This window comes from Phycomyces blakesleeanus (genome assembly GCF_001638985.1).
Source record: "Phycomyces blakesleeanus NRRL 1555(-) unplaced genomic scaffold PHYBLscaffold_3, whole genome shotgun sequence".
In the NCBI taxonomy this organism is placed as follows: Eukaryota; Fungi; Mucoromycota; class Mucoromycetes; order Mucorales; family Phycomycetaceae; genus Phycomyces; species Phycomyces blakesleeanus.
This window is the reverse complement of record NW_017265136.1, coordinates 2,046,192-2,072,776: the sequence shown is the minus strand read 5'-3', so window position 1 is coordinate 2,072,776 and position 26,585 is coordinate 2,046,192. Positions and strand designations below refer to the sequence as shown.

At 37.2% G+C, this 26,585-nt stretch overlaps 10 protein-coding genes across 10 annotated transcripts; 4 read left to right on the top strand and 6 right to left on the bottom strand.

The window, feature by feature from the left end:
* Positions 1 to 1,630: 1,630 nt before the first annotated feature.
* Positions 1,631 to 2,560, top strand: PHYBLDRAFT_179695 (hypothetical protein; the record flags this gene model as incomplete). The annotated part of the gene is made up of 5 exons (XM_018438195.1): positions 1,631 to 1,660; positions 1,734 to 1,774; positions 1,855 to 1,932; positions 2,008 to 2,202; positions 2,256 to 2,560. 5 exons carry the CDS (start codon positions 1,631 to 1,633, stop codon positions 2,278 to 2,280), a joined length of 369 nt encoding a protein of 122 aa, XP_018296811.1. The 3' UTR covers positions 2,281 to 2,560.
* Positions 2,561 to 3,316: 756 nt separating this feature from the next.
* Positions 3,317 to 5,318, top strand: PHYBLDRAFT_179694 (hypothetical protein; the record flags this gene model as incomplete). Its single annotated transcript, XM_018438194.1, has 5 exons — positions 3,317 to 3,540; positions 3,588 to 3,747; positions 3,833 to 4,591; positions 4,701 to 4,717; positions 4,777 to 5,318. The coding sequence occupies 5 exons, from the start codon at positions 3,317 to 3,319 to the stop codon at positions 5,006 to 5,008; spliced, it is 1,392 nt and encodes a 463-aa protein (XP_018296810.1). The 3' UTR covers positions 5,009 to 5,318.
* A 301-nt stretch (positions 5,319 to 5,619) lies between these two features.
* PHYBLDRAFT_77026 (hypothetical protein) lies at positions 5,620 to 6,382 on the bottom strand. Its single transcript, XM_018443215.1, has 2 exons — positions 6,093 to 6,382; positions 5,620 to 6,027 (listed from the first exon to the last, which is right to left on the bottom strand). Exons 1-2 carry the CDS (start codon positions 6,242 to 6,244, stop codon positions 5,973 to 5,975), a joined length of 207 nt encoding a protein of 68 aa, XP_018296809.1. The 5' UTR covers positions 6,245 to 6,382; the 3' UTR covers positions 5,620 to 5,972.
* A 2,401-nt stretch (positions 6,383 to 8,783) lies between these two features.
* On the top strand, positions 8,784 to 10,882 carry PHYBLDRAFT_163859 (hypothetical protein; the record flags this gene model as incomplete). The annotated part of the gene is made up of 5 exons (XM_018434884.1): positions 8,784 to 8,937; positions 9,498 to 9,579; positions 10,148 to 10,275; positions 10,525 to 10,591; positions 10,786 to 10,882. The coding sequence occupies 5 exons, from the start codon at positions 8,784 to 8,786 to the stop codon at positions 10,880 to 10,882; spliced, it is 528 nt and encodes a 175-aa protein (XP_018296808.1).
* A 3,134-nt stretch (positions 10,883 to 14,016) lies between these two features.
* Positions 14,017 to 15,568, bottom strand: PHYBLDRAFT_29641 (hypothetical protein; the record flags this gene model as incomplete). Its single annotated transcript, XM_018439951.1, has 6 exons — positions 15,510 to 15,568; positions 15,236 to 15,439; positions 15,075 to 15,101; positions 14,654 to 14,962; positions 14,396 to 14,591; positions 14,017 to 14,310 (listed from the first exon to the last, which is right to left on the bottom strand). Coding segments are annotated over exons 1-6 (1,053 nt in total), but the record flags the coding sequence as incomplete, so codon positions are not given.
* Positions 15,569 to 16,292: 724 nt separating this feature from the next.
* On the bottom strand, positions 16,293 to 19,113 carry PHYBLDRAFT_179691 (hypothetical protein). Its single transcript, XM_018438193.1, has 11 exons — positions 19,018 to 19,113; positions 18,790 to 18,883; positions 18,671 to 18,718; positions 18,491 to 18,577; positions 18,103 to 18,398; positions 17,990 to 18,009; positions 17,661 to 17,841; positions 17,467 to 17,596; positions 17,302 to 17,382; positions 16,562 to 17,244; positions 16,293 to 16,467 (listed from the first exon to the last, which is right to left on the bottom strand). The coding sequence occupies exons 1-11, from the start codon at positions 19,054 to 19,056 to the stop codon at positions 16,315 to 16,317; spliced, it is 1,812 nt and encodes a 603-aa protein (XP_018296806.1). The 5' UTR covers positions 19,057 to 19,113; the 3' UTR covers positions 16,293 to 16,314.
* A 356-nt stretch (positions 19,114 to 19,469) lies between these two features.
* Positions 19,470 to 19,992, bottom strand: PHYBLDRAFT_140823 (hypothetical protein; the record flags this gene model as incomplete). The annotated part of the gene is made up of 2 exons (XM_018430463.1): positions 19,470 to 19,858; positions 19,914 to 19,992. The coding sequence occupies 2 exons, from the start codon at positions 19,990 to 19,992 to the stop codon at positions 19,470 to 19,472; spliced, it is 468 nt and encodes a 155-aa protein (XP_018296805.1).
* A 127-nt stretch (positions 19,993 to 20,119) lies between these two features.
* On the bottom strand, positions 20,120 to 21,550 carry PHYBLDRAFT_157643 (hypothetical protein). The gene is made up of 5 exons (XM_018433655.1): positions 21,486 to 21,550; positions 20,771 to 21,409; positions 20,589 to 20,714; positions 20,451 to 20,512; positions 20,120 to 20,381 (listed from the first exon to the last, which is right to left on the bottom strand). The coding sequence occupies exons 1-5, from the start codon at positions 21,519 to 21,521 to the stop codon at positions 20,177 to 20,179; spliced, it is 1,068 nt and encodes a 355-aa protein (XP_018296804.1). The 5' UTR covers positions 21,522 to 21,550; the 3' UTR covers positions 20,120 to 20,176.
* Positions 21,551 to 21,834: 284 nt separating this feature from the next.
* Positions 21,835 to 23,403, bottom strand: PHYBLDRAFT_154454 (hypothetical protein; the record flags this gene model as incomplete). Its single annotated transcript, XM_018433327.1, has 3 exons — positions 21,835 to 22,116; positions 22,189 to 22,282; positions 22,361 to 23,403. The coding sequence occupies 3 exons, from the start codon at positions 23,401 to 23,403 to the stop codon at positions 21,835 to 21,837; spliced, it is 1,419 nt and encodes a 472-aa protein (XP_018296803.1).
* A 1,032-nt stretch (positions 23,404 to 24,435) lies between these two features.
* Positions 24,436 to 25,536, top strand: PHYBLDRAFT_163854 (hypothetical protein; the record flags this gene model as incomplete). The annotated part of the gene is made up of 5 exons (XM_018434883.1): positions 24,436 to 24,631; positions 24,701 to 24,821; positions 25,022 to 25,125; positions 25,305 to 25,422; positions 25,512 to 25,536. 5 exons carry the CDS (start codon positions 24,436 to 24,438, stop codon positions 25,534 to 25,536), a joined length of 564 nt encoding a protein of 187 aa, XP_018296802.1.
* Between the last annotated feature and the right edge of the window lie 1,049 nt (positions 25,537 to 26,585).

Genomic DNA, 26,585 nt, shown 5'->3' with positions numbered 1-26,585 from the left:
TGTATAATTAACCTTATTATAACCAAGATAAGATGTGGTATACGAACCCGAGAATTGCGTAGAATCTGAGTAATCCGACAAATTAATACGGGCAGCTGTTTTGCTATTCGTAAAGGCGGAGAGTTTTTCTTCTTCTCAATAATGATAGACTAATGATGTCCAGATACTACACGTGCTGATGTGCACATCATTATTGTCTGTGACTGTGGGCTCTCGTTGAACTCGTAAATCTTTGGTCTACCTGTTGATTTTTTTTCTGGAAACACGACCAGTACATTGTTTATTTTTCATTTATTTTTCTTTCTTTTTATTATTTATTTATTTAATCTTGCCTCTCTGCCTATCCGCCTGCCTGACTACCTCCCTGGTCTGCAAATTCTTTCTTTGTCCTGTTATCAATGCCCCCCTTCAACGCCCATCCCGCATCTGGTGACGCGTCAATAAGTGTTTCCTAAGACCTCTTTCTTCCTGTTGCGCATCCTCCTACTTCCTTTCTCCATCGTCTAAAGACAATGAAAAAAGCATGAAAAACAAATGAAGAAAAACCATTTGCCTTTTGTTTTCTTGCTTTCCCTCCTTTTGGCATTACTCTATTCCGACCCTGATTATCCTGGAAAAATACGCTTTTGAAAATGCACCCGAGACGAATGACGTTAAAATCTGCAAGATTGAAGATGAGCTCACAAGCGTGTGCTTCTTTTTTTCAATAAGCATTCGCTGTCCCCCTCTTCCTCCAATTACAATCCACAATTTCGAATTTGGGGAGGATTAGGGGGAGTGACAAGGTGGGGGTGGTTAGAATTTTTTATGTAGAACTGATATCCAATTATTCTGTTGTATTCATGTATGTATATGTATATGTATATATTATAGATGTCGAGAAAAAGACAAGTTTTAGAAGTACTGGAGTCAAACCTGAATGGTGAACCAAAGGCCCCTTACTAAAAAGCTGGAGTGTGGGCTACCTATACATATAACTGGTGGCTCCTGTGTTGAATTGATACAAGAGGAACCGAGAGAGAGAAAAATATGCGCAAATACTACAAGAGTGGGGCAATTCTAAATGGTCGGCTCCCTTTCTGTGATATCCAACCTTACCGTCGCTGGTGTGGGCTTATACGCAAAATATTATGTGGTCGTGCTCGTCCAGGAGGGAGCTTTTAATAAACGACCACAATATAAGCGTTAAACGTTTATATTAATTTTAATAAATCAAAATTTCAATTATGAAAAAAAAAATTAGAGGAAGATGGATTGTAGTGTTTATTTGCAAAAACAAGAAGTGTATGCATAAATGTTAAGCACATTATACCTTTTGTTTTGTTTTGTCTCTAGATTATAGACCGGTAATCACTGGAATTATTATAGCCAAATTTACCACCCCTCTCGTTGTAAGCTATATAACTAAAGTTACAGAGCCTTGATAGTGTTAAAGCCAAATGTTAAGCTTTTGAATTTGATCAATTACTTGAAATAACAATAATAATATTGAATCCAAAACCCGACATTACATTCATGATTCTTGTTGTCTTTGTCTACGTAGTCAGCAGTCACTCAAGAGTCAAAGAAGAGGGCAAACCAAGCTTTAAGGAAAAAAAAAAGAAAAAAGAAATCGGCATCCATCGAAACTATGAATGCAGTCAATAAAGGCGGACGTGGTGTAGGTCGATTGCAATGTAGATACAACCTTAGACTAATCGATATAAAACTATTATTTTTACTATTGTTCTTAGGCAAGACTTCCACCAGAAGTAAACAGGGTGCTGTTTGTTAGGTATTAAAAGAAACGACGCGATCAAGATGAACAGTTGGATTATTAGATGAATTATTGCATGTCTCATTTAATATAATTAGAAATCTTCCTTTCAAGATTACCGCTGAGGAAATGTATGAAGTTTTTGGAAAATATGGACCCGTACGACAGATCAGAGTGTACGTACACTACTTTTATATATAGCTATCATGTCATTATTGTTGTTGACAGCTCAATGAATGTACAAAATCTAGTGGAAATGCAACAGACACACGAGGAACTGCCTTTGTAGTATATGAGGATATCTTTGATGCAAAGAATGCGTGTGAACATCTTCAAGGTTTTAATATTCTAGGTCGTTACTTGATTGTTCTGTATTACCAGCAGAACAAGGTGACCAAGAAGATGAATCTGCAGAAGAAAGAAGAAGAGCTTAAGGAACTTAAGACGTAAGTGCTATTGGCTTTGTGGATAAGTTATGGATATTGATACTTGATTGTAGGCGTTATGGCGTTGGTGATGATTAATATACTGGCATTGACGAGGAAATTCACCACCATTAACGGTAGATGAGAGGGGGACTCCTACACTCTCGCTACCTATTTTATTACTCCCACTCCCTCACTCCATCTCCCTACAAATTGTTACGTACACACACACCCACTCAAACATATATATATACATACACACCCGGATAGAGATTGCTCATTCTGTTTCCCAGTATTTTGTCAAACTTTCCTTTTTTACATTTCACGCTGCCTTGATTTCCGGATGTAAACCAAAATGAAAAATAAGATTATGGCTGATAATCTCTTGTGTTTTGTACGAGTGAGCCTGATACAAGGGCGTAATTCGACTATGTGATCTGTATGTTATCTATGTAGCCTACGCACAATATATATATATATATTTGGTTATACTACTAGTGTCTATCTAGGCACTTGTTTGTTTATCTATTTATTGGATTTCAGATACATGTATTCTTGACTGTAGAATGTATGTTATCAATAGATTGGTCAGTTGGAAGGGCCTTTGTGATGTAGTAAGTGTGTTGACTACTCAGCTCTTGCATGCTTTTACAGCTAAATGCATCCCAAGAATAAAGGATATACACAGTAAATGGACTCAATAGTATATACTAAGCCTATCCAAAAATAGATCAAGATCTTCATCTTTGATTTGACTTGACTTGATTTGACTAAATTTGTTTTTTTTTATACTAAAAAATAATAATCAAAATACAATGCATCTTATGTTAGAACAGTTGTTTAATCAACAGAAAAATAAGCTTACAATTATATCACATTACAATGACTAAAGATGACAGGACTATTTCTCTCTCTTTTTTTTTGTTCTTTTCTGCGGAACTGTGACGCACATGGTAAAGTAAGGCGATAAATCCTATTGTGGTTTATGCCCACACTTATCTCAGGGTGAACGAAAACGAGGGCATGAGTGGCGCTGATATATGTCTATTGGTAAGCCGAAAACAGACATTATTCAAGATGCGCGCTGTCCGAAAGAAACTGTTCCTCTCGCTCTTCTTCCTCATCTCCATTCAGAATGTCATCCACTCGACTTTCGCTTGGGGTGTCGTTCGCTATGGCGCTTTTGGTTGCCAATGTTTCTGGGCCGCAGTATGTCTATCCGGCGTTTGGCAGCTCGCTTGCTAGTCGGTTTGAGTGGACAGCTCTCCAAAATAGTCTTGTCAGTACTGCCTCGTTTGTAGGCGTCTCTTTCTCGGGCCCTTTAAATTCATGGCTAATTGAACTCTGGGGAATTCCAAAGTGAGTTTTGATAGAAAGAGTCCTTTCAAGTATTAACAGGCATATAGTACATTGAGGGCTGCAAGTCTATTAGGCTTCTCCGGATTCTTTTTACTCGCTCAAACCTATGTAGGACGATTGCCAGGACATTTCGTACTCAGTGCGATCTACTTGGCCATGACCGGAATCGCAGGCGCAGCTGGCTATCTATGCGCACTAGATTCACAGGTAAAGCACCAGATTATCAGCATTCGTTTCGTAAGTCATAGGGAGTCTTCGTATTAAGCATATATATATATATATATATATCTAGTCGCACAACTTTAAGTCTCATCGTGGTATGAGTATGGGATTGACGAGTGCGTCGATCGGCTTATCTGGCCTCGTTTTCTCTCAAATCAACGACCACTACTTCAAATCCAGCAATAGTGATGGTCCAGACGATGGCACCTACTATTTCCTACTTTTTCTTTCAGTTGTCATGGCAAGTGGTATAATGCTTGGATCATACTCTCTTGGTCCACTTCGAACCGACAAAGAAATCAACGATGAATACGTACCTATTGAGACAGAAGAACCTATTACCGGAGCCAGTCTCCCAAACCTTGAAGAAGCTAGACCATTATTTTCTACAAAACAAAAAGATATTTCTGGCATTGATCTACTATACCATCCAGTATCTCTTACTTTGTTTTTTGCCTTGTTTGTAATCCTTGGCATCGGCTATGTTTATCTGGCTTCTATTGGACAGCTCCTGTCATCCCTCACAACATCTTCTTCCGATCACGACTCCCAGCATCTCCGCAACTTTCACATTTCTATATTCAGTCTCGCCAATTGTGCATCCCGGGCCGTTTTCGGTACCCTGAGTGATATTGGCAAGACACGATTCGGTATTCACCGGCTTTGGATCTTCTGGCTAGCTCTGATTTGGCTTCTGTTTGGCGTGGTTTATCTGGTTACGGTGGTTAATACAGTAGGCGGTCTCACCGTATGTACCGTGATTGTTGCAATTGTATATGGTATTGGGTTTGGTGTTGCGCCGGCCGTAACAGCAGAATTTGGAGCAAAGGTAAAGAAATGGTTTAGCCTGGGGTTTTCCTTTTATTTGTTTATTTGTGTGTATGTATGTATGTTTTTTTTAATATATTTTTGTTTTTTCTTTTTGTTTTAATTTGCAGGTCTTTGCTCGTAACTGGTAAACAAAACAAAAAAGGATTATATGTTTTGTGAGCACTATCTAAACTCTTTTTTTAGGGGATGGTTGTTGTTTGCACCTGCATTGGGAAGCCAACTGTTTAACGTGTTATTTGGTGCTATTTATGACTATCAAGCAAAACAGCAGCATTCTCATGTTTGCCAAGGCCCGATCTGCTTTCAGGATACATTTAGAATTGCCGCTATCTGTACTGCATTCTGTATCTGCATGCTTTCGTGGGCTATCTATCGCCAAGGTCTTTATCGATCACAGAAACCTGCTGTTTTGTAATGTCTATCTTTTCACGTACCAGAATAGCCACGGTATAAATAGACGAGCTTTACAGACAGGCAAACAGATCAACACACACACGCAGGCTTACATTTACATTTACATTTACATTTATATTTACATTCACATTCACATATACATTTACATTTATACGCACACACACACACACGTATATATATATACAGGCAAATACATATATCATTTGAGGTTGCTGGTCAGACTTACTTATACCTCCTTCATTTATTGACTATTCATTATATACGATGATTAAATCGATACAATTATAATAAATACATGAATTCAAACCTTTATATAATCATATTCTCCATGTGATTTGTAGATAAGATATTCAGAATAGTAAATCTTCCCCTTATTTTATTTCTTTAGTCTTGTGGAAATTATAAATAATTGGCTGCAGACCTTTACGTATATATAAATGCTATATCATGTAATCAAATATATAGTTTAATTGCACTAAAAGGAGCCAGTTTAAAAGGAATTATTGGTCAAGTGCATAAAAGCTCTTTTTTTTTCTAATTTGGTGTCAAGGTTATTGGAAAATCATATCAATAACGAAGTAAAAATTCCAAAATTATTTCACAGATTATCTTGTGGTTTTTTGTATAGTGTATTTTTCAAAAAAAAATGTGGGTGGATAGACGGAAAGAGATATATAAACAGGTATGGCCAAGTATAAGTTAAATAAGTAGTCTGGGTGTGTAAGAGAGTGAGAGAGAGTGTGTGTAAAAAAATAAATAAAGCAAAGGTGTTTAATAACAGAAATAAGTTTGTATAATACATGTCTAGAGAACTCAACTTCAATCAATTTGTTAATGTGTTTCTTAGTTTTTGTCCCTGAAGGTATCACTGAATAAACAATCAAAGACAACAGGCAGACAAACAAGCAAGAAAGAAAGAAGGCAGATAGTTTCCTGTCACAGTTTTGTCTTTTTTAACTTTGTATCTATTTTTTGCTTTGACGTGTTTGTTGATCCCGCGTTACTTTTGCCTTGGTTACCCTGTCCATTATTTGATTAGCTACATGTTGTATAATCAATTATTTCCTCAATGTCCTTTAACATACTTTCCAGATGCGTTTGTGTAAGGGTGAAAGGCAGGTGTAGGACTTCGGCTATGAACACGACGGCGAGATGAGTTAAGAGAAGGACTAGATGGTGTGTTCTTTTCGATGGTTTCGGCTGACACAGAGGACTCAGGCACAGAATCATCCACCATAGTTATAGGTTGTGTACCGACAGCAATAGTAGGCTCACCGACAATAGCATCATCTTCGTGTTCTCCTTCACCCTCGTCTTCTCCACCACTTGACTCTTCTGAATCATCGCCGTCATCAGCCAAGGCATCCGTGGCATTCTATAAGTCACAATTCAATTAATACTTGTCACAGATACTTTCTTTCCTTTCTTCTTTTTCTTTTTCTTTTTCCCTTCCTCCTTTTCTTTCTCTTTCTTTCCCTCATTCTTTATGAAAAGATATATATATATATACTCTACCTCCCGTGTAGCTTGGCTTCTGATGAAACTTCTCCATTTTGTAGACAAGAGGTAATGAGCAGCCCAAGACTTCTCGCAGTGACCAAGATATACACCGAATGCTGATGTATCCCGTTCTAATTGACCGTAGGCAGGAAGTCTGACTTCAGGGCCAATGTGGGCCCAGCGTGGATAAGGGTTCCCTTGTTCGCGCAAGCTGGCATGCATAGCCTTCATTACTGTGCGGGCACAGCGTGAGACTTGAAGTCCGAGTTGTTTTGCCTTTGCGGCGTCATTATTGGCCCATCGTTCTTTAATCATCTGTAATACAGCTGTTGCAGACTTGCGACAGCTTTTCCCGGTAATATCTCTGGGTGCAGGAATACTGACGCGTGGTGCCATTACAAAAGTTCTAGGAGGTAAAGGTACAACTGCCCGATGATGAGACGGGGATCCACCATGCATAGGAGGAGGAGGAGGGGGAGGGGGAGGGTTGTGCATCATGTGTCTTTGAGTCTCCATATATCCTGATTGTTGCATTTGTGGCATTTGTTGCATTTGAGGCATTTGTTGCATTGGTTGCATTTGTTGCATTGGTTGCATAGATTGCATTGGTTGCATAGATTGCATTGGTTGCATTTGCTGCATTGATTGAATTGGTTGCATTGACTGCATTGGCTGCATTTGTTGCATTGGTGGTTCATGAATTGGTTGAGACTGAGGTGCTGGTGTTGGTGGTGCTGGTGGTGGTACTGGTGCAGGTTGAGATTGGGGTTGGGATTGAGATTGGGATTGAGGTGATGATTGAGTGTCTGGTACAATAGGTGTACTAGGCTTGCGGATCTCTATCATGTTTTCAGACATCTCTTTTTGAAGGCGAGAAATGTCACTAAGGTCATTTATGAGCTTATTTTGCATCCTTGTCATGTCATCAACGCGTCCGGTTAGGAGCGTGATTTGGCCTTGAACATTGATAAGTAAATCAAATATTTGACTGTTGGTAATGGTCGACATTGAGAAAAGAAATGGTGAATATTTTTGCGCTTCCTGCTGATTTTTATTGTTATTTCTTGCGTTTACGGGGGACTTTTTTTTTTACACGTCAGGACCATGACATCCACGAGAATTTTTTTGGGTATTTATGATCTCCGCTGAGAATTATGATTGATGACGCAAAAAAAATGTGAATTCAGCAGACAAAAAATCAGGGACAGTTTCCTTTTTAATGCCGATAACCGCCGTTATTGATTCTATTGTTTTGGTAAAGCATAGAACATATAATAGTGTAAAGTGGTATATGTAAGAGAAACAAGCAAGAGGAAAGAAAGATAAACGAATATTGTAAGGATATTGCAATACTTGTATGTGTAATCGTAGCAATAAGGAGAATAGATTTGTCAATAATATTTACTTATCAAACACATTTTTTTTGGTTATAGAAATTGGGTTGAAGTGTGTGTTTTATACAAAAAGTTGCGCTATAGTTTATTATTCATTTTCTTGACATTCTTTTCTCTCTCTCTCTCTCTCTTTTGTTATCAATAGCTTTTAACAAGCTCCATACAAACAGTCAAACCTCTCTTTTCATTACTTAAATGTACGTTTTTTTTTACTATACAATGTATTCAATTCGACTTTGATTATCAATTACCTACTGCTAATTAAGCTAAAATATAGAGATTCTCTTTTTGAGTTGAAAGAAAGAAAAATGGTTTTAAGAGTCTATAATACATATGTGATCGAGGGGCTTTCAATAGATCCAAATGAGATATGTATATAGTTATCAAATATTCTTTAAATGAACTTTTTTTAGGTACAACTCACAGCTACAAACGACAGACAATAAGTATAATAGCTATATGTAGCTATTCCATAATAAACTGACAAAAAGAAAATTGCGTCCCATTCAAGTTTCGACTACCATTACTTTTGATTGATTTCTTGAAGACAATGATATTTTATTTTATTTTTTAAAAAATAATAATAAGGTTCGAGTACGAAATTTGTAAGGGAAAGTCTTGGAGATGGCTTTTAATCTTCTAGTCTGGATCAACTTAATTATAACAGCCAGCCTGTTATTTGATTGCATAATATATAGTTCTGGTTTGGGGACAACAAAAAATCAATTATTTTTTATTTATTCTTTTATCTTTATTGATACGGCTGTCGCATACAATTCGCGGTTCTTTAAATATAACAAGTAAATATATACGATATACTATTCCCTGAAAATATGTCACGAAATTCAGATATTTATAATACAAAACATACAAAATTAGATAATGGCACCATACTCAGGAAAGAGTGAATATGAAAGGGAAAAAGATAAAGAAAGTCTAACTTTCTTAGCTACCAATGGGCCATGTACATCTTTAATAGTAGTAATTGGCTTGGCTTCAAAGAAACCTGCTATATACATGCTAGATAGACTGAATGGTAAGTTGTGGCAACCTCAATCTGAAGAGAGAGGAAGACATACGGAGAGAGGCGAGTACTGGTGTAAATTCAAGCAACATCGGGATTGAACCCAGTGAAATATATTTGCTGAAGTTCTGTATCACACACTTTAAGCTTTTTGGTACAAGAACAGAACAAACAATATATATTATCTGGATCAATACGACATGGCTAGTAGAGCATGCTGTAGGAAGGAGAGAAAGTGCATTGGAAGAGCAAATAAATTGTAGAAGCCCTATCTCAGAGAATTCTTTACCATAAGAAAGGTGAGTTGTATGGGTTGGGCCGCCACAAAACCTTTCTAGATGAAATGTCAGTGGGAGGACATTAAAATGGAGTAGGAAAGAGGTGACACCTATGTGATACAGCACAAGCCTCGTGGAAGTGGTGCCTTTCAAACTGATCAGTTTTCACAAAAGTCCCCCAGTCATTAGTTAATCCAGGTGTATCTAACAGACCACAGAGCAGCAGAGAAAGGAATCATGAGAACACACATACACACACATATATATATATCCTCGTCGTGGTACTGAGATAAGGTGTGAATCTATTTTTTTACGAACATGAGATATGTCCTGGGTTGGTTGCCGATATTCATTTCTACAGGAATGGATCGGAAAGGTATTTTGTGCCCACATATCTGTCTTTATTATATTGGGGGGTATACTATGCGGTAAGATTAATGGCCCTATGGTGTGTAAAGGTATGAAATGAGTAATAGCTGGTTAGACGAAAAAACCGAGCGAATAAGAGAATATCTGAAGGAAGAATGTGTAAAACAGCTTGTAGAAGGGAGTTGTGAAGGAAGAAGAAAGATAAAATAATGAAAGGAGTATAATAATGGCATAAAATGAAAGCAAAACTGAAGTAGAAATACAAGTTAAGAAAAAAAAGCGTATTTAAATCGAGTATATGAATTATGAGGGAGGAGTTGGGGGTCATGCCCAACGTAATTTCAAAACATTTGTTAACTTCTAGTGTCAAGTAGTCTCAAATAATACTTGCTCAATTGCTGACAGAACATACCCCAAGCTGGACCACTAAGCCAAAGAAAGAGATATTTATGAGTGGGTTTGTGAGTAGTAAAAAAAAAGAGTGGGAACGAGAATAAAGCAAAAAATAAGGTCGTCCTGTGAGGTGGGAGTGATGGTGAGAAGGCAAAATATAACGCCAATACACGTTTTTTTAGGCTGTTGGAGAAATTAAGAACCACCGAGAATTTGGGTACTGTTATAGCATTGGTGAATTGTTACCGAAGGCAGTTATACAAAAGGCAAGATGTATTTATGCCAGCAAAAGTTACAGTTAAAATTTCCAGTAATTAAGCTTGGCTTGAATTCGAGTCTTTTTCTGACTCATAGTCAATCCAAGAGTGATTTTTTAAATACTAATGAACTTGGTGAGGAAATTGGAAAGACTAGGTTGATTATTAAGTAGGAAAGTTTCTAGGTGTGTCTGACTCTTTCGGGTTGGGGCAGCAACAGAGAACTAAGACTAAATGTGGAGAATTGACAGAAGATAAGACCTTGTTGTTTTTTGTAGCTATATGCATAACTTATTCAACAGAAACAATGTTGGCGACCTATTCTGCAACAACATCTTCCCAAGCAACGTTCTTGGAATGTGCGGAATAGTATATAACATTAGTCAAGTTTTCAGATTCGTCGCAATGGCGTGGTTATAGATCGCAGACGGTACAGTTGGCGGTATGGGGGAGTTTTTTTTTCTACCAAGATGCCAGCATTAAGAAGGCACGGATTTAGAACGAGCCACTATATATGGGTTGAAATATATATTTTGAGATTAATGTTTTATGGGATGATAAAGCACCGAGGACAATAAAGACATCCAAGACAGTTGCTCCCTCACTAGGGATTTAGCCGTAACGGTTAATGCAAGCGTGTACAAGGTTGCCTTGTCATAAAGCTATATAACAGCTATGAAAGTAGGAATTCTGTAAATATTGTTCTTTGCGATGTTAAAATCCAAGGAGACTCCAGGAGAATCTGCTCTTATCAAACTATTAAAGGTGACACTGAGGACGGTTTCTTTGCTCCGTGTTTTGAGGTTGGCAAAAGGTGCCTCACCAATAATATACTGTATTTCCAATTGATTGTGTATATAAGACACATCAAATCTGACACTTTGAACGACGAGCTCACAGATCTCATTGTTGCTGGCGACTCTGTCTATGTTCGAAGTAACACTTACAGGATTAACATTGCGAGCCAAGGTAACAGGAATGGTATTCTGGCTGAGAAGAGCTTAATTATCTAGGATAATAAAGAAGATATGAACTTTATTGGTAAGAAGGAGGTCTGTAGTGTTGGAATTGTAAACAAATTTATTTACTTCATTATGTGTTCCTGAGTGATTTTAATCAGTGAGCAATGTTTCAGGGGTAAACTTTGAAAGCAGCTGTGTGTGTGTGTGCTTTATAAATTTAATATAATTTCTTTTTGTGGAAGGTCGTCCGATACAACTACTTTCGTCTTTTTCAAGGCCCTCAAATAAAAGCAGCAGGGACTAATTCTTTCTGTGGTAAATTATTTAACGCATTGTATTATTTTAAAATAAAGAGGTACACTGCTATAGAGTCTACCTAGTGTGTTATTGTATGACATCTTATTCAGTGTTGATAATACTAAAGATAATCTACCTATAAAATGTACCATTCACTCTTCTTTATTTTCAAGCATATGCAGTCTATGTAAAGTTACTCTGTTAATAGATACATAGAATAATGTCTTTTCTATACTCTACACACCAGTAAGCTTTAAAATGAAAACAAAAAGGAAACTAGCAGTTGGTTTAAATGTGTCAAAATATAGCGCTTATTATTTATTTATTTTTGATCTGCACCACTTTCACTGTCGAACAGTTATTAGATTGACAGTTTTATGATCGAGTATAGAACCTGAAAACTATATAAATAAATAAGCTTTCTTATTTCATTACTATTTAATATAAAATAAAATGAAATATTTCTTGAATTAGAATACATTTAATAAACTTACAAAATCTATTAATATATAGAAAAATAAATAAATAAATAGGTAGGTAGGTAGGTAAGTAAGTAGGTAGGTAGGTTTATTACTAAGAATCGTCTATATTTTTACAGGATATATTAGCGATGGATCAAAGCCCGGCTTCGAGGGATGCGCCCATGTTGTATTTTTACATTTTCACACTGAGGGCCTCGTACATTGCTCTTCAACGAAATATAAGGAGATGTCTGATCAATTTTGTTTCCATGTCGCTTACTCTCAGAGAACACAAGTGCTTTCTTTAATATCGCGGCAGTCTTGTAAAGCTGTGCTTCCAATGTCTCTTCAGTCGTTATTGGCTCTAAATCCATATCCTCCTGCTCTTTTTCAAGGTCACGGATAGTTTGTTGATACTCGCCATACTGATCTTGTAGCTCTCTAGACTCTTGTCGCATTCTATGCAGTAATCGTTTGGTATCGCATACGGCTCGCTCTGACACCTCTTTCCATCGCGCAATAGTCTTTGTATTCTGGAGCTGAGTAGACTGTAATGTCTCCTTTAGTTTTTTGTATTCTCTCATAAGTGTCTCATATTCTGTAGGATGGTTCAGCCTAATTTCAATTGGCTCTTTAGATCCCAAACCCTTACGTTTCCGCGAGGGATTAACACGTTCGTACAAGGCACCCTGACTCTTTTCTAGAAGATCCATGAGATGCTGTGTGGTGTCAATGTTTTCTTGGAATCTGGTTAATAATTTAAGAATAATGGTTTCCTTTCGGGAAGGTGACATGAACATATTTCCTAAGCATATGCGCTGTTTTTTGGTTTTGGTTTATGAAGATAAAAGTCCATGTGATTAGTAAATAAGAATACAAAGATGACAAATTCCATTTCATACTTCTTTGTTTAAAAATCGATAGGTCGGAGACATCATATCCCACGGTATATCCATTAAAAGATCGTTTCGGTTATTATCCTTTGTATCTATACAGCTATAATAAGTTGCAGATGCCTAGGTAATACAACGAAAGAGAAATCAGTACAATAATAAAATGTCCAGAAAAAAAAGACATATATCTTTGTTTGTATCTTGACCTTGAATGCTTTCAAAAATTCAGCATCTTCTCTCATTTTAACTTTAACTTGCCGAATGGATCGCCGGGCATGTTGTGACTCCTGAAGTAGCAGTTCGATATCTTCCCGGCATAATCGTGAGGTTGAAAGTACATTTGGTGGCTTTAAAATACTCTGTGAAGCCTTGTTTAATCCCAGATTTTTGGTAGTATGGTTTATTTCGTGAGAAGGGTTCAAGGGAGACGCCGGAAGACGTGGAGATCGCAAGCCCTGCCTGATGATTTTGGTCGGTTTTACCATCTTTGTCGATCTGGTGGATTTGATAGGCCTAATTAATTTAAGTATCGGTGTTGAAGGCTTTTCTGATCGCTTCTTGAACATAGATCTCGACAGAGGCCGTGGTGAAGGTGGTTCCAAAAGGGAATTAACAGACGGTGTATTGTATGGTTCGTCTGTTGTAGAGTTAGATATACTTTTTTTGGCTTGTCTTGATCGATATGCTTCCACAAGCCGACTTGAACCCCCCGTAGCTACTGACACTTCGGTTGCTTCTTCTATTGCCTGCGCCTGCGCCTGCGCTTGTATCTGTGCTTGAACTTGAGCTTGAGCTTGTGCTCTTGTGTACGCTTGAACCTGTGCTTGTACTTGTGCTTGCACTTGTGCTTGTACCTGTGCTTGTACTTGTGCTTGTACTTGTGCTTGTACTTGTGCCTGTACTTGTGCCTGTACTTCTGCTTGCGTTTGCATCTGTACTTGTGCCTGTTCCTTTGCCTTTACCTGCATTTTTATTTGAGCTCTTAACTTATTTCTCTCTTCTTCTACAGCCACTAGTGATATTTGAAGTTTTGTCACCATGGCTTGCAGATTATCGTTCTCTATCTTTAATGTGTCCATTTCATCATTGACGGCACGCAGGAATTCGTTTGTTCCCTTGAGCTCTTCTTTCAATTGACTGACGGTAGCCTTGAGGCTCTTCTCTTCTTGTTCAAGTTGCTGATTTACCACAACCTTATTACGGATATTCCTGGCTCGGTTGGCATATTTTAGTGTGTTGAGGGTTTCGGCTGTATTAAGTTCCGATGGAGAGGCACATGCTAACATCAGGGTTTGACTGCTGCCTCCTAAACTGTCTTGAAGTAAGCGAGTGAGTTTAGAATCGCGATAAGGGATGTGTGATGCCCGTCTAGAAACATCTCCAAGGGCAGAAATGACATTTCCTAGGGCAGAGAGCCCGGCATTAATAGAGATGCCCTCCTTCGCACGGTCTCCAATGGCGTTTGTCCGTTTTAACTATGATTGCGTATATATATATATATATCGACCGATTAACACCACAACGCTATTGCAGCTAAGGACAGGTTAATCTTTTGCTTACTCTTTCCGATCCGGCCAAGTCGACAAAATGAAATTTCGAGACCAGCTTCTTAACGCCTGTCTCATCCATACTTTGACTATCTTTAGAAACTATGGTTTGTTTCAAAATGACTGAAAATATAGCATGCGATCTTGAAGACACATTGTTCATATCTGTGCTGGCTGTTTTCCGGGCCATTGAACCCATGCTTAGGAAGCTAGTATACTAGTAAGTTTTGACTGGACACGCACATAATTCAAATTACGGTTCTCAACTTGCCTAAGAAGTTCTTTGGGTGTAGTCACAACCTCTTCTCGTACGCCGGTCCAAGATATTTGTCCATGGCTATCTTCACGGATGCACAGGTTGAGTCCCTCACGTTTCACAGGGCTCAAAAGGTCCACAAGATCCTCATTGTGCAATTCCAAAAATGAAACAAATATCTGGCATGAATGGTAGACAGACCGCATGCTTTCCACGCGCTCAAAGAGTGAATAGACAAACCGAGGAACGATTCCACGATGTAGCTCGTTGTTAGTGGAATCTATCCCGATACCCATACTGTAAGTCTTTCCGCTGCCTGTCTGACTATAGAATGTAAAATATCGTAGGTGGAAGAATTTTATAGTTAGTCGCTTTTTGTTTTTGTTTTGTAGGATATGTCTCAATTATTTTGTGTTTTGGGGCTGAGTAAATTTACCCATAAGCAAGAATAGTAGCATTGTAACTGGGGAGCACAACAATAAAAACAACAACAAACAATATTAGTATCAGTTGAACCCATTTGTGCCTGTACACACACATACACAACAATACATATAATATATGTGTTCATACAAAAAGTCATATAATATTTCTTACCCTTTCACAAAGCTACTCAAAAGTGGTATAACACACGTGGTGTAAACTTGTTCTTGGTTTGCTGAGGGCGGATAAACATAATCGAATGTGAATAGTCGGTTGGATCCCACAGAAATTTGAGGCTGATTTGGAGTGATTTCTATCTTTTGGCCCCCATTTGTTTGTTTTTCTTGCTCAGTCAATGGTCTGACACGAACAGCCACTCTACCGACCATTCTAGTCAGTAACTATTCACGCATCAAACGTTGTGTGTATGTGTTTTTCTGTTCTTTACCTAACGGAAGATGACGATATCATATCAAAGAATTATGAGAAAGAGGAATTCGAAAATAATCAAGAACAATAAAGAGAAGAAATTAAAGGAGGACCAGCGTTTCCGGTTGTCTTTTTTTTTTTTAAAAAAAAAAAGTCCCCAGGTTTGTTCATCCATACTTTGGACGATCAAATTCTCCATAAAAAGTCAATATAACAAAGGAGAGGAAATGGCACTTGTAATAAATGTATAGCTCATGATTACGAAGCAAAGATGTTGTTGCTATAACAACCAAGAAAAAAACGTATCGTACAAGTCCATCTATATGATGATGATGGGGTTTGAATATTAGATTTCCGGAGTCCTCTGCTTTCGGCTGGTAGCGATATTTGGACAGACACAAAACAGCAACAACAACAATAGAGTGCATATGAAGGTGTCAATACATTATCCACACTCTGATTAACAAGGTTTATTGTGCCTACAGTACCGGCGATCGCTAATTACCCGAGAAAGTTGATTTTGCTGTCGTGTGCAAGAAGCAATTCCAACTCACAGAATGTCTAAATTATCCTCTGCCAAGCATTAAAGACATTCTTCAAAAGAGAGGAGTCTTCAATTTCTTAGTTGGAATTCTCTTGTGACTAAACGAACTTGACGTCTAAATGCGTATTATAAAAGCCCCCTTTTTTTTATATACTTCTTTAATCTACGAATATTTATATAAAGAACAATTCGTATAGATTTTTATTATTATTATTGTTACAAATACCTTGAAGGTTTTCTCCCCTTTTCATTCATTCTGCTTCATTTTCTTCTAGTCTCTTTAGGCATTAGCTCTCTTTGATTTCTTTTTTTTTCCCGAAGACTCCTTTGACTTTTTTTTTGACGGCTTCTTCTTCTTGGGGATGTCTCCTATTTCCTTGACTATACTCTCCTTTACTGGCTGGTCGTCTTGTACGAGGACAGTTTTTTGTAGCTGGTCAATATATATTACCAATAAACCATTTAGTAAATCGCTCATATCACTTAAGTTGTATAAATAAAGTCAATAGAAAGAAAAAAAAACTTACGTCTTCTGGCTCATGCGAATGCGAATGTTCATCTCGGGTATTTTTGTCAAGACTCCAAGGATTGCCACCGTCTCCCCCAATTTCTTCATAGACCCCAAAGCCAAACGATGAATCCACGCGTAACCGATCTGCGGCAAACGAATCTCCAAAGTTCTCGCTATTGAGTCTGGGTAATATATCTTCATCACTCTCAGACCCAATGTCTACTGGGCGTATGTCTTCGTTTGTATTGTTTGACATTGTCCACACATCGTCTAGTTCACTTCTATAAGTTGTGGACACAACACCCTGTTTCTCTTCTTCTTCTTTTTCATCGTCTGAGATTATCTGAAGCGAAGCCAAGCGTTCCACACGTGGGTGAGATGTTGTGTCGTTAAAGTATTCAACCGATTCCACATCCTCATCTCCAGCCACCATAGGATTTCCGTCATACTCATTGTCTGAGTCTGCTGCCGATGATTTTAAATTGAGAGGAAGTTTAAAAGAATCATCTTTTCCTCCATCGTCTCCAAACCAGTCATCTTCCAAGGAGCCAGAGTCTAAATGATCGACAACAGGTGGCGGAGTTTCGGTAGGAGGTACAAGTGAGCCCTGTCTTTTTTGTATCTTTACGGGTGCAATGGGAGGTGAGGGCGTGTCTTGTCTAGCAAACGCTTCGTGGCTAATATCCAGCAGAGGGGATTCTAAGGCAAAGGAGGTGAGGTACTGCTATTACCATTTATGCTATTAAGATACTTTACGATGCTTCTCCAGCTCCTCGAGTTCATTTTCCCATGCTTCTTTTAATTCTTCCCGTTGACGTGCCAGATGAGGTTCAGCAGCTAATCAAACTAGACTTAATGGCCGTTTTTTCTCTTTTCTTTTCTTCTTTTTTAAATAAAACACATCATTAATTTTTAGCCTACGTTGGTCAAAGTTGTCTTGGCCTCTTCTTCTTCTCATACTATCAGGAACATCTTCTTGTGAATCCAATCCAACAAGCAGATCTATTATCTCATGCGACTTGATCTCCAACTGCTTTCTCAATGTATCCATCTGATTCATAATTTTAACCCAGATTAGTATCGGCTTTTGCTTGCCTTACTATATCGAAGCTCACCATTAATTGTAAAAATGGAACACCAAAGTATTCGTATATATATTTTAACCCCATTCCGGACTTTAGGCTCGTCTCTGCATAGCGAATAAGATTAGGTTTGATAGCTCCATCATCAATCCGCTGCTTATTGTGCTCATATAGTGTAGCGTGAATTTCTTCTGTGGTGACTTTGCGTTCCTGACTATAAAAAAAGAATACATATATATTCTGCTTAGAAAACATTGATACAACCAATAAAAGCACGTAGATCCACTCTATATTTTGATATAATCTCAGCTTTTGACTCTTAATGCGTTGTAAGATAAATCTATATTTTTTTACATACCTACCTCTTATCACAAAAGTTGCCCTGAACACACGCGTATATATATGAATAAATTTAGTGGATTTGTACATTCTATCTACGTCAAAAGATGCCATTTGAATTCTACATACGACTTACAAGAATAAGAACAGCCATGTTGCTTGGAACATTGGCTAATTCTTGATTTACATAATCAAATGTCCATGGTTTTGTCACGTCAAATAAGAACAATGCTGCCTGAGCATTTCTATAGACATCTACAGTCGAAGCGTCCAACGCAAGTTCAGTAGACTCGGTTGTGTTTGATGCAGCAGGTGTGTCTTCTGGAATGGCGCCATGTTGAAGCTTAATTGCGCCGTCTCCTTTCTTGGAGCTATTGTTGTGAGCCTTATCGACTACATCCCAAATCTCTATCTTGACAATATCATTGCTATCTATATACCATAATTTGTTTAAAACAGATGATTCTATTCCTTTATTCACCAGTCAAAGTGGCTACTCTCTCTCTTTTTTTTTGCTTTGTTACCTTTGTATTGCCAGGGAATATTGGCTACTTGGATTTGTGGCGTAGATTGGTAAGTCTCTTCATATTCTTCTCCTTGAAGACGATTAACTGATATATGGATTTTTAAAATAATAATAATAAAAAGAAAGACGTTATTCAAATATAAAGCATAGGTCGGAATGAGCGTGTCTTTTTACATACAAAGTAATGATTTTCCTGTCATGACATCACCGCGTAAAACAACCTTCACTATATGCAAGTATAATCAAATAATAATTATGAATTGGAATGCATCGTTTTGGTAATTACACTGAACATACTGTTGTATTGAACACCTTTACGAAATGCATTGTTCATAGGTCTGAAAGACTGTTGAGATGGGGTAGTTGGTACAAGGCCATTTGGCACTGGCTCCTTTTTTTTTTAAAAATAAATAAATAATAAAATAAAATAATAACGATAATATATAAGAATTCTGGTGTCGAGCTTGGTATATATATATATGTATATATGCGTGTGTGTGTGTGTATGTGTGTTTTAGGGCTTACAGTCTTCTTGGGTGATCCTAATGACCAAAGGAAGTTCATCGTTTACTCGGGATGAGATTCACTTTTAGAAATAGAGTGAAAATAAAAGTAATTAATATAAACCGGAAGTCAGAGTAAGACATAACTTTAATATTTCCAGTTTATCTATCTTTTTTTTCTTCTATATGAATGACGTCGTTCAGGTTCTTTATATATAAATCAGTCGTCTCCTGCTTGTTCCTTTTTATTCTTTTTTTTTCTAAATAAAGAAGAAAACACTTCTACTTGTCACTCAATACCAGTAAAGAAGCTTAAAGATGCTGCCGATAATCAAAGAAAAAAAAGAAATAAGACTTTCAAATAATAAATTTATTGAATAAATTGGATTGAACACAATATATCTTTATAGGAAAGCGAATATAAGCTTTTATTTATATATAAATCAGAGAAATCAAATTAGAGTATATCTAGGTCTAGGTGTGGGTGTGGGTGTGGGGCCGCATAAATACATGGACGTGGGGCAGTAATCGAACACTTTGGGTTTCTGGGGGGTTTACAAAATAAACCCATTCCCACTTATCGCTTCCAAAGTTTTCTTCCAGTAACTGAATTACATATTCTTTACTTAAAGGTACCTGGGACCACAACAAGACGTGCTTGATACCAGGATCCACAGAATACGGAAAGTCATTTGGCAAGATAATAACATTAGGCTTCCCATCAACAGAATCCGAGAATTTCAGTTTCTCCGTAAGCAAGTAATTCTCAATGGTTTTGTACTTTGGGAGAGTTTCTGTCATCCAATCACGGTATATCTTCTGATCAGCTTTATTACGACGAAGCGACGTGATTTGGTTGGTTACTAAAATAAGGTTAAATACTGTTGTTAATTATCATAGTTTTTAAAAAATACTTACACACAAAATGACGAATCTCTTCCCAGGGATGAACATGATCAGTGAATTCAGGAGGTATAATCTCATCAGACTTTGTCATGATGAGATACTAAGATTGTATAAAGAAAGGGGTATTGTGACTGGTAGACCATTCCAACCCGAAATTTAAATAGCAGAGAATATGTGTACATTGACAGTGTGAAATATTAGATTCAATATGGAATGTAAAAGGTTTATAACGTAGATATATATTATATAATGAGAAAGTATATTTGGAGGTAAGACTAGATTCCATCATGTCCGTTGATACTTGGGACAGCTCCTTCAGCTTCGTCTACTTTAAGCTGGCCATTGCGCACACTTTGACTCAATTTTTGAGCTGCAGTCAGTTTCTTTTTGCTCTTCTTTTCAGTTTTTTGAGGACGCACCACAGATACAGGCACAGGAGAGTTGTGGACCAAGAAAGTGGAAACGCTTCCCATTAGCATGCTATACACATAAGATAAGTTATTTGCTCGATAATATCCTATCAGTACATAGTTATTCACGTTTATTTACCCTTTTAATGATCCGCGGTCTCTAGAACCACATACAACCATCGTCAATGGAGTTTCACTTATCTACATAAAGTATACTCTTTTTAGAAGCTGTTTACAAGCATTAAAGTTAATTTATAGTTTATTTTTATTTTCTTACCACATTCAAAAGTGCTTCCTTAGTTTGTCCAGCAATTGTGTAAAGAGCGATCTTGATGTTGTACAACAGCATATCTCCTAGCACTGTTCGGACGTTGGAAATCAGCGTCTTTGAATTACGGTCCATCTGCAAACATCTATAGTATGAGTTATCAATAGCTTGGGTAGTACACGAGTCCTAACCTCCTGCCAGAGTCTTTTTTTCTCATCCTCATCCATATCATCAACATCTTCTTCCAGATTGATTACGCCTACAACATGAACTTCATCACCACTTCGCAGCATCGTTCCCATTGCCCAGTGCATAGCATATTTGCTCTCTTCTCCACCATCATATGCCATTAAATACTTTCTCGACTTTTTTGTGGTGTGAACTGTAGAGTTTCCGTAGGTCATGGTGACAATAATACGGTTAGTTTCTGTGATTGTCACTGGTGGTTCAGAGAACACAAGCTCAAGAGGTCTTCTGAACTGCTTTCCAGGCTTTGTTTCTTCTACAGCTGGCATGTCTTCAATAATAATCTGTCTGTTACTCTCTGTGATCTTGAAAAGTTCGGGATCACGAACAGCCAGGTCATCTTCATACTCGTCATCTTCGTAGTAATAACGGCGTCTCTCACGGGGTGGAGGAGGGGCCGCAGCCTCGCTATCTGATGAACTATCATCGCTATCGTCATCAGTTCTGAGCTTATTGGGATCTGCCTTTTCCATAATCACTGCCTCTTTTACTCTGCGGTCTTCTGGGGTGTCTCTATTCAAATGCTCGATTTCTTGTGCAAGCATAGCATTTAGGTCGAACGCAATCTCCTCATTTTTGGCCGTCTGCAATTTAGCTCGATTTAATTATAGTTGTTTTGGATGGGCTGAATGTGATTGTGAATGCGAAGGATTGAATTACCTTCTTTGGCTGGGTCTCTTTGAATGTCACTTTCATCTTCAGGAACAAGTAAGGATAGAAGATGGGGAAGGCTCTCTGAAAGTCACACTAACGAACAAAGGACCGAGGGCGGGACAAGTAAAAAGAGCTAGATACACCCCGTGTGTCTCAGGTGCACGGACCTTTTCCATAGAGACATCATGAATGTATTATAAATATATATATATATATATGTAATTAATCCTTACGATTGAGCCCGCAAGTTTAATATAAAGAACTATGTCATACTCTTAGATAAAATATAAAAATGATATATTATATATATTATTAATTTGTACTTTTTTTTGGTCTGTATTTCTTTTCTTTTTTTTTACTTTAAGATTGAAGGTTGTCCAGGGATCCACTTTCGAAGTACTTCTGGTACCTTAATTGTGCCATCTTCTTGCTGATAAGTCTCAACCAAAGCAATAATCACTCTAGGAACTGCCATTGCTGTTCCATTCAGAGTATGACAATAGTTCACCCATTTCTCTTTTATGTGCCATGGCACTCTAACGTCTTTAGGACCAACGTTTTCCTTGAACTGAGAAGAAAGATATCTGATATCCAAGCGTCTGGTTTGGTAATCAGTACAGTTCGATGTTGAGCAAATCTAATACACGAATTTTTTTTTATCAGTACTAGGCTTAGTATTAGGACCATATACCAAAATCCAGCTATTCACCTCTCCCCATGCTTCTCTTCCTGGCATCCAAGCTTCAATGTCGTATTTTCTATATGCACTAGCACCTAGTTCTTCTGTTGGCATATCGAGTACTCTAAAAAACCCCGGTTTAGTTCAAGTATACTTTACACAATATACAGCTAACGTAAAGAAAGAAAGAAGAAAATATTACCTAAAGCATAGTCCAAGCTCAGTAAAGAGTTCCTCTTGTAATTCTCTGAATTCTTGTAAAATGCCATCACTCTGACCTGGTGCTGCTACTGCAAATAATTCAACTTTCGAGAACTGATGAACTCTGTAAAGACCTCTCTCTTCTGCTGATCCATGACCAGCCTCTGCACGGAAAGCCCGCCCGAAACCAACCATACGCTTGGGTAGCTCGTCTTCATTGATCATCTTCTTAGCATACATTCCGGCAAGTGGGATCTCAGCTGTACCCGCCAAGCACAATTTTGGTGTGGTAGTATTGACAGTGCTGGTTGTTGAGATGTCATAAATTTGAGATGATTCCTTCTTACGGGGTTGGAATCCACATCCGTATGCAATCGATGTTCTTACTACGTCTGGAGTAATTATAGGCGTAAATCCACGGCTAGCAGCCTTATCCATGGCGTACTGGATCAAAGCAAATTCAAGCCAGACACCAGAATTCTTGAGATAGAAAAACTTGGACCCTGTTACAAGAGCAGCTTGTTGGAAGTCAACAAGGTCTAGACGTTCCATCAACGTAAGGTGATCTAACAGAGGATAACTCTCAGTTCTCTTTTCACCCACAATCTTGAGAATCTTGGCGTTCTCTTCAGGACCAATAGGAACGTCAGGATGAGTGTCATTGGGAATCATTAAAGCCTGAGTGACCATTTCAGCTTCAATTGCAGAAGCTTTTTCTTCTGCTACTCTGAGCTGCTCTTTGAGATGTTTTGCTTGGTCAATGTAAATCTGTCGCTCATCCTTGCTCTTTGCCGATCGGATCTGCTTATTTACTTCATCGCGCTGAATTTTGAACTGTTCAGCGTCTGACAGACTTTGGATTTGAGACAGGTACAATTTCTTGAGTAACTGAGCAGAATTCCCGTCATAATTTCTTTTTCGCATATTATCTTCAACCGCTTCGGCATTCTCGGCAAGATACTTATAATTCAATTGAGGTGGAATGCGATGAACTTCGTCTACATCTACATTTTTTTGAACCTGGGATGCGTGCATTGACCGCATTAATATATTTTGGGAAGTGCATGTTTGAAGACGATGCCTTGAGATCAGGGAACTATAGCGTAAACAAATTCTAAACATTTTTTTAGCGAGACTTCAAGGTTTATTGACCCTGTCAATATTTTACCCTGCAGAAATAAAAAAAAACAGGTGTCAAATTTGGACCTGAGTTCCTGGCTGACCTTTTTTTTGTGGAATTTTCATCCACCTAAAACGAGTTGTATATTTTTAGTATTTGAAAAGAACAAAGACTATCCCATTAAAGTTAAAGGTAACAATATAAAAACATCGAGTATTGTACATTAGATATATATGTATATATTAAGCTACTGCTTGGAGCAACTCTAGCAGTTTCTTTACATAGAATCTTTAAACCCACATAAAAATTTCGACTTTATTCCAAACAAGGACTTAAAGCAAATAAAATCTGAAAGCAATTCCAGCAGTTTCCATATAAATCTTTAAAACTAAAAAGGGTGTAAGCTTGTATCGATTTCTCATCAGCTCCCCTATGATATTAAACTGTCGTGTCGACAAAGTTTAACAAAAAAAATGAACCCCGCTTTATACCTCATTTATTTCCATGCTTCTAACCCGGTTCACAACCTGGACCTCCAGTCTGCTTCTAGTCCGTTTTATTAGCCTGATGAATTAAAGCCAAAGCTCGATATAGTAGAGAGGGTGTGGGCTTATAACAATTTTATTAAGCACTACTTGTACTCATTCTTTATGCTTCAATTGCAATTTTTCTTATTTCTTTGTTATTGCAATTCAAAAGTAAATACGCTTCAATAGTCTACTTTTGTTCCACTCTATTTTTGCAATTAATGCAAAGCACTACCTTTTCCCTTCACCTCCACACAATACAGAAAACAATAAAAGTTTTTTTTTACTAAATTATTAAAATAATACAGCGAATTACAAAAATGATATTCTGAGAATACCTGGCAAAAATCAGATTTGAGGTTTTTGTATTTTTTTTTCTTTGTTTGCCATTAGTATTATACTGGGATCTGATAGTATTTGTGCTTCATAATGACCCTCTGGAACATTCTAACTTGGATTTACAGTAATTCTGACTTTTTGAACATTTATGTACCTATTAAAAATAGTGTCATCATCCCTCGATTGATTAAGAGTGTGTCTGGAGTTCAAGATAGTGACAAGCTCTCTAATCCACGAACCATTCTTAAAATTGACGAAGTTACGTTCTCTAAAAAAAGTTGGGTTGGTAGGTCTTGAATGATTTATAAGAATATTAACAGTTAAACATTGATCCCCGGTTGTAATATTACTTTAGGAGCTCATGTTATATTACAGCTGGTATTTGAGAGCAGCGAGGTAAGCAAGGGCTGGGAACTTGCTTTAGTTTTACAAAATATAGCTAAAAACATGAAGAATGGTGATTGGACATGTCAAACGTATAGATAAAATAAACATCAAATCCACGTTTTCAAAATAGTCCTCCCATTTCTACACTTTTTTTTCGCTAGAGATGTATTGATAACATCTTAGTCTAGCCGCAGAAAAGTCCTCATACACGCAGTATGGAAGTTATTTTTGTTCATAATTAACAAATATGTAAAGATCACAAATTATTTCGTGTTTTTCAAATAAAAAGTCATAAACTTAAGCAATTTTCTCCAAGTCAGGGATGCAGACTCTTCTGGATGTGGACTATTGGAGAGTGTTGTGATTCTGGTTTGAGATCAAAATACCAAAACCGTACGTTTTTGCTTGTCTTTCTGAATCTCATAACACTGTTTTTTGGTAGCAAAAAGGTTTTTTGTTATCAAAGCTAGTTGTTATTCCCCATAAGGCTACTTTTTTTCGAGAATAATTTCTAATAACTTCCCCGAGATATGTTGGCCCACAATTCGAGTATTAATATATATATAGCATAGAAACCAGAATCAGTAAAGATGAAAAGAGTGAAAAGGTTAATGTCCATAATATTCTAGGACTTGAAAAATATAAAAGAAGGCAATGCTTTATATTACTAAAGAAGACAGGAGTTGTATGGTAAGTACAGTAGAATAGTGTATCTGATATAAGAGCATATGATAGATTAGAGTATCGATAGCCCATTATTTTTTTATTGTACATTACAGCTCTATGATGTGTTATCCGATATAGGCAGTTACTTATAAAATATAGAGAAGTATATTAGTTAATGAGTAAAACCTTACATCTGCGAGAAATCAGATAGATATTATTTCCTATAAAGTAAATGGTCAAAACAAGACTATATTTGAAAAAACATCCCATAGAATTACCTTATAAACCGCTATTTATTTTCCGTAGTAATAGCTACATAATTATCTATAAAATTTGGGAAGAAAGAAGAAAAGAAAAACAGATAAGCTCCTTCTGAATCTCCATTGGGATATCTCTCTAAGTTTTTTTTTGCTTGGCCAATAGTGTAAGATATATTATAACAAAAATACCCAATCACAGATGTACTTATAGTAGTGTGTGGGTTCTGTGTGTTATCTCGCTCACAGGCTCGATTTATTAGGTGGTTTCTTCATTAGATTTCGATCAATAATATATACACGATCAAGTCATACAAGATTAAATTTTCTACAGTTATTTTGTTTTTCTTGAATAGATTGTGTACATTAAATGGTAATCATTGGGGTTTAGGGGGAACGTCTATTTATCATCCCGTTAGTCCACGTGTTAATGAAATATACTTTTGGATCTCTTGATGAGTTTTTAGAGACATCTAATATCAAATTTTATATATAAAGAGTAGTATTACTGTACTGTATAAAGGTATCTTTTGTTCCTCCCAATCTTGTTGTATTATACCATAATCAGACTTAATATAGAATATTTAGGTACTCAAGCATAATCTTTTTAAAAAAAAAGAGTGGGAATAGCTCTACACTTTGATGACATAAATTGTTTATAAAGCGTCTGTCTTGTATCTCACAGTAAGTACGTTTGTGCACAGTACATATGTCGATTAATATTAGACGCCTTTACGATAATTTTAACTTCATAAATTTGTAGGTATCAAAGGTATCAATTATTGGAAAGTATCTGCAGAACTTGCATTAATATATACTTGTTCAATTGTCACTGTGGCTTTGTTTTCTATTTGTTGGCTTTTACGATTACGAGAGTGCATTTAAACCCTTTAGTCAACACCAGTTAGCTTCTTTTCTCTTCTTAATGAT